The sequence below is a fragment of the Gekko japonicus genome, unplaced genomic scaffold (assembly GCF_001447785.1).
Source record: "Gekko japonicus isolate JY-2015 unplaced genomic scaffold, Gekko_japonicus_V1.1 scaffold125, whole genome shotgun sequence".
NCBI classification, from domain to species: Eukaryota; Metazoa; Chordata; class Lepidosauria; order Squamata; family Gekkonidae; genus Gekko; species Gekko japonicus.
This window is the reverse complement of record NW_015165834.1, coordinates 1,049,002-1,062,987: the sequence shown is the minus strand read 5'-3', so window position 1 is coordinate 1,062,987 and position 13,986 is coordinate 1,049,002. Positions and strand designations below refer to the sequence as shown.

General features: G+C 43.8%; 1 protein-coding gene across 1 annotated transcript in view; it reads left to right on the top strand.

Annotated features, from left to right (window-relative positions):
* The window catches only part of PREX1 (phosphatidylinositol-3,4,5-trisphosphate-dependent Rac exchange factor 1), a 202,993-nt gene that overhangs the window by 40,979 nt on the left and 148,028 nt on the right, over window positions 1–13,986 (top strand). Inside the window, exon 6 of the mRNA XM_015410907.1 lies at window positions 2,449–2,610. Within this exon, the coding sequence (XP_015266393.1) occupies window positions 2,449–2,610 (162 nt within the window). The remainder of the gene's footprint in view (window positions 1–2,448; window positions 2,611–13,986) is intronic.

Sequence of the window (13,986 nt, the reverse complement as noted above, 5' to 3'; positions counted from 1 at the left end):
AAGCAGCCAGGTACCCTCCATAATGCCTTCTTCCATTTTCCATGTGGAAGCATTAGCTAGGCACCCTTCCATCATGGCAGATGGTAAACACAGCCCTTAAATACTCTTGCAAGGAGGTGGATACAGGCCCCTCCCCTCCGGAAGCAAGCTAGCAGTACTTAAAGGTACCACACCTGGTTATGATGGTAAGTTTTGCAGTGGGACTGAAGTAGCTCAGGGTATTGAGAGTCCTAAGGGAGAGATTGCTGGAATGTCAGCCTGGTGCGATGATGTCACTTCTGGGTCACATCAGAAGCAGTGTCACTGCAGCAGGGATGCAAATCGTGCCTCCTGTGAGTGCCCACTTCCCCCACCTCCTTCCAGTTGCCTCCTGCTGTGCCTGGAAAACCTGAGAGTAAGTGAATATATGTACTTTTCCAATATGTATTCAGGATATAGAATCAGTCTTTTCATACCTGAAAACTTGGCTCAAAATTTGAATTGCTTTTATCTTTAAGCAGATTAAGTCCCCTAGAAAATACACTGATCTGGTTACCTAGCTTAGTGGATCGCTAGCTCTGTAATGCTACTATACCAGTCACATTTAAAGTTCTTCTCTGGAAACGTGGAATGAGGCAGCTGTGCAGTGATTTTGCCATTTGGTCACAGAGCTAAAAGCTATCAAAGCTAAATTTAAAAAGCAATAGGAGTATTGGATGAATGTGAAACATTCCAGACAGCCTAAAAATGTAGCCTAAAAATGTCATATTTTAAACATCCTATTCTGTACCAAGAGGAAACAAAGACATTTCATAGGACTTTATTGAAAGGACTTTTTATTCAAAAGTGTCTGGCCATAAAATATTATTGGTCTGAAAAAATGATTAATTCTGGGTTGACGTTGCCATACCGTTTGCCAAAACTTTGTCACTGTTTGTTATTGTCCATTTCCAAAGTTTTTCCATGGACTGATTTCCAGCAAGGCAAGCTTAGGTTTGGATGCTGTGATCTAAACCACTTTAACTATTCTGTCCCATAAATTCTTCACTTGCAGCTGATTACTTCCTTTAAATTACTATTTGTGGAACAGTGGACAAATTAATCTAAACTAGTATAATGGGTCCATCCTCAACCAACAGGGCCAGTGCCAGCTTTTGGGGTAACCTTGGGCAGACAGTGGCCAGGATGCTCCCCCGCCTCCATCAACCCCCCCCTTGCTCACGCCTCCCCTTCCTGCCCACCAACCCACCCATGTGCCCCACCTGCCTGTGTGTTCTTCCTCTGCCTTCTTGTGAATGGTCCCACTGCCTGCGATCACAGCTGCCTGTACACTTCCCCAAGTGGTGCTGAGCAGCATGTGATGTGAGGAGGATATGAAGCAGAGAACTCATGAGTGAGTGAGTGAAGAAAAAGCATGCAGGTGGGTGATGGGTGAGCTGTGGAAACTGGAAGTCATTAGCAGTGGATCCCGCAAGGATCCCTGAGCCCTGGCAGCTGCCCCAGCTCAAGGGTATGCTGATGCAAGAAGGAAGAGATTGGATTTATACCCCTCGCCAACATTAATGGATGCTGTTGCTGGGTTTAGTTTTTGCATTTGCATCTGTCTTTACTTCAGTTGGGTCTCTGGTTGCAGGAACATAAGAAGAGCCCTGTTGGTCCATCTAGTCCAGTAAGCCATTTCACACAGCAGCTAATCAGTTGAACACGTAAACACAAGAACCTGCCTTATACTGAATCAGACCATTGGTCCATCAAAGTCAGTATTGTCTACTCAAGACTGGCAGCGGCTCTTCAGGGTCTTAGGCAGAGGTCTTTCATATCACCTACTGCCTGATCTTTTCACTGGAGATACTGGGGATTGAACCTGGGACCTTCTGGATGCCAAGCAGATGTTCCCACTGAGCCACAGCCCCTACTTTGGAGGGCCAACTAACCTGCAATATAATAATAATAATGGTATGGCATTGTGTATAGAATAGCTAGGAGATCCTAAGATTGTCTGGTAGCTAAACGTTCTAGCTCTTTTAGCATTATGCACCACTAGGTGGCGAACTAGGCTTGTTTTTAAGGCAAGAGATGTTACAGAGGTGGTTTGCCATTGCCTGCCTCTGTCATGACCCTGGTATTCCTTGGAGGTCACCCTTCCAAATACTAGCCAAATACTAGCTTCTTAGATCTGATGGGATCAGGCTATCCAGGTCAAGATAACTAACCTGCAGGTTATGCTTCACACCATGTTGCATTCCCCATTTCCATAAAAGTTGCCACTGAAGGGCTTGAGCCAAATGACTTCTGTGGTGCTGGTGGAGCTTCTGGGGTTTGGTTCTACTTGTTCCTGGACACCAGCTACCCTCCAGAGCCATGGCCCACTGGGAACTTTCCCATTAAGTTAACTAGCCAGTCCACTGCCTGGTAACAGGAAGTATTCTGGTGTTTACCCTACAGAGTATTTTGTCTCTTCTCTCCTAGGAACTAGCTAAGAGGACACCTGCTAAGCACCCAGATTATCAAGCTGTCCAGAATGCATTACAAGCAATGAAGACAGTTTGTACCAACATCAATGAGACCAAGAGGCAGATGGAAAAACTGGAAGCTCTCGAGCAGTTGCAGTCTCACATTGAAGGATGGGAGGTATGGATGGTGGTACGTGGTCCAATAGGGTTCCTTCTAAAGTTGCAAACCTGTCAGTGACAAATTCCCAGGCCTAAGCAGAGTTACACTGAGTCCACTGAAGTCTGCTTAGGATTGCCCTGTAAGTAATTTCCTTTTATTACAGTGGGGTGGACTTCTGAGTAGACATTTGTAGGACTGATCTGTATATCTGTCTATCTGTCTTGCAAATTGTGTACTTCCTCTTGGATCGCTCATGTTACAGAATGACTACCTTCTGTTCCCTCCACATGGCCATCCTAAACAGAGTTACACCATTCCATGTCCATTGAAGCTGATGGGCTTAGAAGATTGTAGCTCTGTTTAGTACTGTAGTATTAGTGCATAAAGTTTGTGAATGGTTGGACTGCACGATTTCAAAAAAATCACCAGGGCTTTTTAAAAGGGAGTCTTAAAAAAAAATCACTTAAAGAAGCTTTGAATTCCATGCTACTTATGTACCAACAGATGCAATTCATTAATTCATGCATTCATTCATTCAGTATTAAAAATTGGGGGTGGGATCAAAATTAATTATCTACCTTTGATGGAAGTGACACTCATCCTGAGAAATGGAATCTTTGACACCAGAATAATTTGAAGAATTGGTCCAGCTACTATCTATGGCCTACTATACAAGCTTGTAGCAATTGCAAAAGCATATATTTCTGGATGTGTGTCATTGTAATATAAAGAATAATGATCACTGAGGAAGGGCTGAAGGGGCCGAAATGCATATGATCCTTAGATCAAAAGGTTTTACCCATCAATTGTATTTGTATCATAACTAACTTGGTTAAAGCCTTTTAAATCTGAGACTTAGACTATTTCTTTTAACTGCAGTATGTTTTAGCTATGTGTACACCCTAATAAACATTTGTATTTTTATATAATATAGTTGTTAGCTTGACCCTCTCAGCATGCGCAGAACCATCAGGGCGAATCAATCCAACCCCTCCAACAAAAGACTTCCCTTTAAACGTTTGACCCGAAAATGGCCTCCGTGAGATTCCGAATTAATCTAAACGCTAAAACAAGTGACCATTTAAATGTCGGTTTTCTAAACACAGTAGCAGAGCTCTGCCTATGCGCACACCGCCGACACATAAAAAAAATGGCAGGCAAAAAGCGGAAGCCTCAGGAAGCTTTCGAGCGGGGAGGGGGTTTAAACCGGAAGTGGCTTGACACCGGATGAGCGATAACACAGGGGGGAAATGTGGCTTTAAATGGGAGAGCTGAGAAAACACCACTTTGGGACCTGGTAACAAAATACTCCAGGTTAAAGGGGTTTTGAGCTGGAAACCACCGGCTGGGGACAGGAGGCAGATGTTGACTGTGTGGTCATGTACATAAAATTCATTGATGAACTGTCACGACATCAGATCAAACAGCGCGTCTGAACGCAGCCATTGAGAATCTACAGGGAACAGCTAGGCTTAACTGTCTTCCCATCTGTACCATTTCACTGATATTCCCCCCCCCCCCCACCAGCCTGCTTTTGGCTTTGTTAGGTACCCGAATGTTACTTGTCTTTTCCACCTACTGGGGGCTGAAAAAGCCCAGAAAACATTTTTGGACTAGGCCATCTAGGTTCAAATCCCCATTCCGCCATTTAGCTTCTTGGGTGACTCTTTGCCAGTTACACTCTCACATACTGACTTGACTCACAGCGCTGTTTTGAGGGAGGAAAAATGTGACAGGAGGATATTTATTTATTTAGAACATTGTTATGCTGCCTGGCCAGGAACCTACCTGAGGCAGCTTACAAAGTGAAAATAATAAGACCAGAATTAACAAAGCCCCAGCCCAGCATAAAAAAGACCACTGACAGCTTAACATAAGTTTCCGGGCTAAAATAGGGTTAAAACAGCAACCCCTTAACTAAAAGCCTTGGTGAATAGACATTTTTTTTGCCTAGTGCCTAAAAGAAAGCCATGGCAGACCTCAAGGGGAAGGGCATTCCGCAAGGAAGGTGCCACTGTTGAAAAAGTCCTGCCCCTGTTTGCCACATGTCTCACATCTGAAGGTGGGGGCACAGAGAGGAGGGCTTGTGAAGCAGGTTTTAACTGGCAGACTGGACAATAAGGGAGGAGGTGGTCCTTCAAGTACCCTGGCCCCAAGCAAGAGAGAGAGAGAGGAAGAGTTAACTCCCCATTCCTCAGGGCCATACCCCCAATCTTTCGTGCCCAGCACTGAATACAATCTTTGTGTTCTCTGCAGTTTTGGAGATATGTGTCAAATATATATGTGGAGGGGGGAGAGAGAGAGAAACTCTGTACAACTTTTGTATAATTGCACTCCCCTTCCCCTTTACATCACTGGTGATATTCCATATGGGTGACTCATAAGACAGAATCGTGGTAAATGAAGGGAATTGTTTGAGTCTCTTTGAAACAGTGAACTGAATTAAAGTGGACAGTTTTAAAGCTTTCAGAACTTCCTTTTGAGGAAGCATAGCAATAGTTCATAAAAGAGATGGAGTTTTAAAAACTAGTAACTAGTAATTCTTATATTTTTTAAAAAAAATGCAATGATAAGCTTCCAGTTTACTACCTAAATGACCATCATGGAAATAATGTTGATTAAAAATGGGGGGGGGAAGGTTGAGGATGCCTCTTAATGATGCTGTATCAGCAAGAAATCATTATCAAAAAGGTTCTATACTCTCGCCTTTGCTATAGACAATGACTTGGTTCCTAACTACATTTTCCATTGGGGGGAGGCCCACGTGGCAGTGTTTTCTGTTATTAAAGCAGCAAAAGAAGTTAAAGTTTGATAAGGAAGTACGTATTGCATATATTTTGATTATCCACCAATTTCCCATTTTTTAAAAATGGAATAAACTGTTTCTTTTTGTTTTTTTGTTTTGGGGTTTTCTGCATGGCTTTAAAATTTCCATGAACGTTACATCTCTAACTGTGACAGGTCTGGGAAGTGGCATAAATACCTAAACTGGTGAAGTGCCGTAGGAAAAGAGCTGGTAGCAAACAAGAAAATGTTCTAAAAGCATAAGGCAGGGGTCCCCAATGTTTTTGAGCCTGCTGGCACATTTGGAATCCTGACACGGCACAGTGGGCATGGCAACAAAATGGCTGCCACAAAATGGCTGCTTACAGGAGGCGGAGCCAGGCACAAAATGATTGCCACAGATTAACTTCAGTAACACAGTGCAGTAACACAGTGTGGTGGCAGCTGCTGCCAAAGCAACATTAAAAAAACACAACTGCACAGCTGATCAAATCTCCAGTAGTCAATCTGAAGCCTTTTTGGGCAAAAGCCCTACCTGGGCCCGCCCACTTCCTACAAACATTTGGCAGGCACCAGAAAGGGTGTCAAAGGGCACTACTTTGGTGACCCCTGCTTTAAGGCTTCCACTGACAGGGTTCGTGTGAACAAGGTGCAGTGTAAACATTACATTATAGAAAAGGAACTTCAGTGTTGTATGCTGTGGGTTTAACTGTGACCTTTGTTTTATTATGTAAAGTTATGCTTTCTTGTAATAATAAACAGGGGCCGTTCCCAGCACTATTGTTCTGAGATGCCTTAGCTTATTGTTACTTCGTCAAGGCTTTCTCTTTGAGACGAAGACAGATATGATCTGTGGGCTGCTTTGGGTAGTTACTTTTGTAGTTACTTTTACCACTTCTTTCTGAGTTACAGAGGTTTGTTGGCATGCTGGGCAGTCCTAATCCCTCCTCTGCTTTAGAGAATGAAAGAGAACGATTTACAAACACATAATATTGTTGCTTATATACCGATGAGGCTGTTTAAGAAAGCTGTAAAATGTACTGAAAGAACTTATGACACCAATCACTGTTTATTTACTTAATTTGTACTGGCCTTTCCTCTCATTGGGGACCCAAAACAACCCACATTGTCTGTGTCTCCTCATCTTATCCTCACAGCAACCCTATGAGGTGTAGGTTAAGCTGAGGGAATGTGACTGGTCCAAGATCACCTAGCAAGTTTCCATGGCAGAATGGGGATTTAAACCTGGGTCTCGCAGATCCTAGTCTGACTCTCTGACCGCTGCGCCGCACTGGCTCATATAGAGGGGGACCCCATGATTCTTCCTTAGAAGGTGCTGGTAGATACTGGCCTTCCCTGCTTTCTCCTTTCCACAGGAGCCATTTCTGATCCTGGCAAAGTTTATTCCCAGAGCTACAGGACCTACAGGGGAGTATAGGTTTGGAGGCTGCAGTGGGGAGGGGGAAAGGGATGAAATTGCCCTTTCCCCCTCTTCAGTCATGGAACAGGAAGGAGGAGTGATTTCACTATAGGGTCTGGAGATCTCCTGGGATTGTGACTGATCTCCAGGGAAAAGAGATCATTTCCCCTGGAGGAAAGGGCACTTTGGAGGGAGAGTTTGTGGCATTATACCTCATCAGAGTCCCTCCCCTCCCCAAAACCCCACCCTTCTCAGGCTCTATCCCCAAAATCTCCAGGTAGGCTCTATCCCCAAAATCTCCAGGTATTTCTCAGTCCAAAGCTGGCAACCCTGTTCATTCCTGTCTCCCTTTCTACTGTGGTCTCCTCAAACATAGCTCTTATTCTAAGTGGGTCCTGTGATCCTGGAAATAAACATTTTCTAAGTGGATTGCGGGATTCAGCCCTAGGAGCTGGAGCAGTTAACTGATTCTAGATCACTGATATTGTTTGAAGACTGAGACAGGGGAAGAACCCAGAAGAACGAGAAGTGAATAGTCCATTAGCTAATTGTCTCTTTGGCAAAAACTGATAGAAGTAGGTTGCTTAGAGTACCCTTGCAAATAAATTCACAGATACTAGTCCACAGAAAATTTATCCACATGTACATTGATTAGTTCTTTGTGTCTGGTTAACTATTTAAGTATTTGAAAGGCTGTCGCTTCGAGGAGTGCAGGGAGCTGTTCCTGTTGGCAGCAGAGGATGGGACTCACAACAGTGGCTTAAATTAAATTAAATTAAATTAAATTAAATTAAATTATGGGTGGAAAGGTGGATATTAGGAATGTTTTTTTACAGTAAGATTAGTTCAGCCGTGGAATCGGCTGCTTGGGGGTTTGGTGAGTTCCCCCTCGCTGGCAGTCTTCAAGCAGTGTCCTTCCAACTCTGTGGTTCTGAATGCTTAAAGTAAACAAAAGAACCGTCTCTTTTTCCAATTTATAGAATTGTTCCTTGTCTGATCCCCTGGAGATTGTTTTTATTTACTAGTTATTTAATAGCCTGGCTAGGAGGAAAAAGAAATAGTAGATAACCATTGTGATAGATGCTGTTTAATAGATTCTCCAGATTTTGATAGATATGGGAGTTTGACATCTGTAGATTAGTTGGTGGAAGTGCAGACTTCGGATTGACAGTACGTTTTTATTCTCCTGTCTGGAACTGTGGTTGTTAAATGACTTCACTGACATATTGGTGTTGGGAGAGCAATGGGACTGACAGTTAAACTATCCAGGCTGATGGTTGCCAGCTGAGGATTCTTCTACTCAAGCCATCTTTCAGGAGGTCATGTAAACTTCCTCATGTTCAGGCTATTGGGCGTGCTCCATGACTGCCACTGTTGTTTTGTTTTAGGCTTGCTCATTTTTCCCCTTTCAAGATGTTCTTGGCTTCCATCTGGAGCCATGTGAGCAATCCTGAGCCCCAGCTGCGGTGTGTTTTTGGATAGCAAGTTTGGCAAACAAAGCTCAGATACAATGTTCAGTGTAGCAAAAGTCCAGACAAAGCTGAAAAACCAGCTGGGGGTTTGTTATGTCTTGGAGCTTGGGGAGGGGAGCAGTTTGGAACTCTGGGGCCCTGGTGGCCACTTTGCCGGCACATCTTTGGTGTGTGTTGGGGGTAGGTGGGTCATGTTCTATAAAACAAGCATGGGTTTTAAAAAAGGGTTTAAATGTCCTATAACAAACATGCTGGGAATGGGAACATGTTGTTTCACTGGGGGGGAAAAAGCCACTGAATGTTAGTTTTACTGGTCCATTACTTGCAAAGTTGAAAAAGGGGGAGCCAATGTTTTCTACTGTTAAACAGAATCCCGAAATTGTGCTTCCAAAATTTCAGTAGGTCAGTGTTGTTTTCAATTTTTTTAAAACTAGAAGCTGACCTGGGTCTAGAAGCTGGCTTTGGACCGTCTGAACGATTTAATTGTATTGCTTAACAGTGCAGCCCAAAGAGAGTTACACCCTTCTGGGTCCATTAAAGTCGGTGGGCTTAGAAGAGTATAACTCTGCTTAAGATGGTGCTGTTAATTTCCAAGAGGCAAGGTGAAAAAATGGGGAGACATCTGGGTTGCCTCTGTCATTTGGCTGTTGTGGTTGTTCAGCTGGCCTTCTGTATCCTCCATTCCTATTTCCACAAATTACCTTATCCTTTTTTTCCTTCTGTAAAAGATGTTTGGAAGTTAGGCCAAACACCTGCCCACTTGATTAGCTGATTGATTTGGGGTTGCTTTTTCCTCCCCTTCAGGCTATTTCATACTTTACGTGTGCTTTTTCTTTGTACACCTTTCGAAGACAACTAATGTGAAATGATACTCCATAAGGGACAGGCTATATTTCCTTCTCAGGCATGAATAACCCTCATGAATCCTTAGGAAAATGTTAAGGGGTGGGGTTTTTTTGCACTGAATTGGCCACAGCTGCAGAATGTGGGAAGGACAGGGAATGCTGTGATTGTAGGATTGTTCTGGAGTAAAGTAGAATACTGCTAACACAAGTCTAGATTACTACAAGGTCTGAGTGCCTTTACATATTATTTACCCATTCTAATAACAAATCTTTATATCCCACTTTTCCCTGTGACCCCAGGCAGGCTACAAATCATACTGAAAAGCATGATACAAGGGGATAATATGTGGAGATATGAGGAATAGCCTTTGCAATGACTTATCTCTTTTCTCCAAGGTTGGGGACACAGAACGGCGCTTGGGGAGAGGGTTTCACCCGTGTTACCCTCTGGTATGCAGCGTCCCTCAAGGGGCGATCCCCTCCCCTATGTTATTTAACATCTATATGTGCCCCTTTGCCCAGCTGGTCCATGGGTTTGGGCTGGGTTGTCATCAAAACACTGATGACAGCCAGCTGTATCTGCTGATGGATAGATGGATGGATGCAGCCCCAGAGGTTTTGGCCAGGGCCTTGGAGGCCATGGCTGGCTGGCTGGCTGAAGCAGAGTCAACTGAAATTGAATCCATCAAAGACGGAGGTCCTGTGCCTGAGCTGCGGGGGTGGGGTGGAGTTGGAAATCCAGCTCCCAACCCTTGGAGGAGTGTCTTTAACACCAGCACTGACAATGGGGAGTCTGAGTGTGATCTTGGGTGCCTCACTTACAATGGAGGCCCAAGTCACAAATGTTGCCAGGTCAGCGTTTTACCATTTTTGGCAGGTCAGGCAGCTGATTCCCTATCTCTCTCCCCATAACGTAGCCACAGTGATCTATGCAATGGTCACCTCCAGGCTGGACTACTGTAACTCGCTCTACACAGGACTGTCAGGCTGGACAACTGTAACTTGCTCTACACAGGGCTGACCTTGAAGCTGACCTGAAATCTTCAGCTAGTTCAAAATGCAGCTCCATGAGTCCTTAAAAGGACATCCCAAAGAGCACACATATAACTAGTGTCCATCAGCTGCAATGGCTTCCAGTTGAGTAACAGTCAAGTAATCTTCAGCTAGTTCAAAATGCAGCTCCGTGCATACAACCAGTGTTCATCAGCTGCAGTGGCTTCCAGTTGAGTAACAGATCAAGTTCAAGGTTATGGTATTAACCTTTAAGCCCTGTGTGGTCTAGGACCAACGTATCTGCAGAACCGTCTCTCCCAGTATGCCCCCCGCAGAGCATTACACACTGCAGATCAACAGCTGTTGGTGGTCCCTGGCCCAATGGACTTAGCCTCAACCAGAGACAGAGCCTTTTTGGCTCTGGCTCCAGCCTTGTGGAACACTCTCACAAGTGAGATCAGGGCCCTGAGGGAATCGTCAATGGACTTAGCCTCAACCAGAGACAGAGCCTTTTTGGCTCTGGCTCCAGCCTGGTGGAACACTCTCCCAAGTGAGATCAGGGCCCTGTGGGACTTGTTACAGTTCCACAGGGCCTGTAAAACGGAGTTGTTCTACCAGGCCTATGGTTGAGGCAGTGGGTGCCTAACTACATTGGCCTCCCCTGCTCCACCTAGCATAATTTGCTACGTGCTGCTGCCGCTTTCTGCCCACTTGCCCAGGATTTAGATTATTGAGCATTCATACAGGTAGTCTTTCTCTATTAATTGTGCTGATTGCCATCTGGTCTATTGTAGGTTTTATATTTGTAATTATGTTTTAGTTTAAATTATTGGGAAATTATTGTTGTTCAACTATTGTTGTGACCCGCCCTGAGCCCTGCTGTGCAGGGGGAGGGCGGGATAGAAATTCAAACAAACAAATAAATAAAATAAAAGCCACCTGAATCCAGTGGAAGGCTCCTTGTGCCAGAAAGAGCTACCATTAGTGGAAGAGATTCATGGGATCCAAACTCATGACTGCACAGCAGCAGTTAATGAAGTCATATATATCTCAGTAAAACCAGTGAATTATACCTATTTCAGGATGCCCCCCCCCCTGTCTCAGCAGTTATTCAGGGGAATATTTTGCTGGAGAAGGACTCATAGCTCTTTGTTTTCAATTCTTTTATTGCTTGGATGTCATACAACATTTCTCCTATTACAACCAAAATAACCACCTCTGCCTTCGGGACTCTTTCTGTTAAAGACTGCACTTTCATACTGTGTTATATGAACTGTAAAATCTTTGTGATATCAATACAATTTGAAAATTAAAAAGACTAAAGAAAATTAAAGACTGCACTTTCAATTTTTTTTTTGCCTCATGAAAACAACGTAAGAAAAAGGTCCAAAAGCTGTACACAGCAAAGGGGTTTTTTTGCTCTAGAAGATTAGGGTATATTGTTGATGCCACTTAATTTTATTTACTTATTAATTTATTTACATTATTTGTCGTCTACTATGACTTACTCACCCACTTCCCTCCCTCAGAGGCAAGATTTTCCCTCTGCTTTTGTCTTAGGGTTGCCAAGTGTATCTTTGCCGAGAGCGGGAGGCTCCCGGCTGGTATTTTGTGTGCGCGCTAGTGCGCAAAGCGCGTGCTCGCCACACGCACGTCACCCGGAAGTGACGGGAGGATGCCAGGCACACTGGGGGAGGAGCCACGGCCATACAGGGGAAAACCATATAGTTTCCCCTTGTGTGGCTGTGGCCCCGCCCCTAGCGTGCCTGGCGTGCCCGCATCACTTCCGGGTGACGCGCACATCGGGGTGGAGTTCCCCCCGAGGCCTGATCTGGTGCCGCCGGGGAACGGGCCTCTGGGGCGGGGGTTTCCCCACCCCCCGGGGGGACTTGGAATCCCTATTTTGTCTCCCTTTCTGGCTGAGCAGCCCTATTTATTAATTTTCTTCTTTTCTGAAGAACTATGGATGTCTCACCCTGTCACATTATGAAATCTTGCTGCTGGCTTATCCCAGGAACCTGAGGGGAAGGATTGAGATCCCCCTTTAACTTAAACCACTGAAATTGCACTTGAGGCTTTTTAAAGTTCAAAAATAATGTTTCAAGCAATTTAACCAATCTCTTAAGCTTTTCAAAGTAACTTAGACTCTTAAAATGAGAGGCTTTTGTTTCAGTGTTTCCCAAATACTCCAGTATACTTTCTGAAGCATATTTGACTCTTTTGGTTTCCAGAAGACAGGGATACTCTGTCCAGTACCCAAAATCCTTCAGTAAACATGCCAGTACTCTTCTTGAATTTTAAATGACTCCACAGGATTTAAAAGGCAGTTTATAAAAATATCAGACTAGAGATCTCTCCACTCTACAGAGATATCTCGCTGCTGGATGACCTTGGGCAAGTCATAGTTCTGATAACAGCTGTCCTTGAAAAAGAAGAGTTTCTGTCAGAGCTTTCTCAGCTCCACCTACCTCACAGGGTGTCTGTTGTGGGGAGGGGAAGGAGTTTGTAAACTGCTCTGAGACTCCCTTGGGTAGTGAAGGCCGGGGTATAAATCCAATCTCTTCCTCTTCTTCTCTTCTAACTGGGTAGGGAAATTCTTCTCGCACTAGAAGATTGTTCTCCTTTTCTGGCCTGAATGGGAGTCTTCACCTAACTACCCACTCTTCCTGCCAACCTTCCCGGTACTACATCTGTGTTAAACTGCTCTTAGTCAGGGCTAAACATAAACCCTGTCAGTACTAAACCCTCTCAGTCAGGGCTAGACTCAGACTATTAGACTCTTCTCTGTCAGGGCTGAATTCAGATTGAATTTCTCCTCAGCATTCAGCTCTCAAGTCTTTCTCTGCTCAACTGATGCTAACCAATCAAATTTCTTGGAGCAGCCTGTCACTCAAGGCTTTCTGGCTCTGTGAATAATTAACCCTTCAGAGTCCATTACCTGTTTACACAGATCTTACAAGATTTTAAAGTGCAGTCTGTCACATCTACCTTTCTTTCTGACATTCAATAGAATGAGGCATCCAGTAGGCTATGTAATAGGACTAGGATTGCTGAAATCTGAAACAAAGCATACTTAGACATAATGTGTTAAACAAGGCAGAAAATGGAATTACAGAAGTAGAAAACAATGCGGTGAGAGCAAGATAATGCATACAACCAAAAGATTATACCTACTGTATGCAGTAGTGTACTCCACAGTCTTTATAAAAGTCACCTCCTGGAACCATTCTATTATAATATAGCTTTATTGCCTTTATAAAAATGCCTCCCTAAGAAGTAATTCTGTTGACGAGAAGCTTAGAGTTTCTTTTCCTCTCTGATATTACATGAGAACAATGTTTGTGTTTCTCTCATGAAGTATGCATGCACCTGCAAATATTAATGCAAAATGCAATGCAGAAAAAAATCAATTTTTAAAGCAAATGTGTATTCTAGCTATTGTAGGTATTATAATTGTATTGCAAACACAGGAAATGTGATAACTAATTTAAGCGCTGCATGTCATTCTGCCCATAGTCCATTGAGATGTTGTATTCTAATGAACATTTTTCTGGTATAAATGTAAACACAAGGCAGATGATTCGATTTTTCCATTAACAAATTGGTCCAGTAAAAGTAACCATCTCAACCTACACAATGAGTCCCCTACTGCTGTTATTACCATGTCTATCTTTGTGATGGCATTTACCATCACATAAGGGGACAAGAGTGGATGGAATGTCCCCCCCCACATACACACACTTTCAACTAATCATTTGGTTTGTCTTGTGAAAAAGTCAACCAGGCTCACCAAACATCTTTCTATATTCCTAGTAATCATGGCAGTCCATGCAGTTTCTTCTGTTCCAACTTTCGTGGAAGAGTTCAGCAGAATTACTGT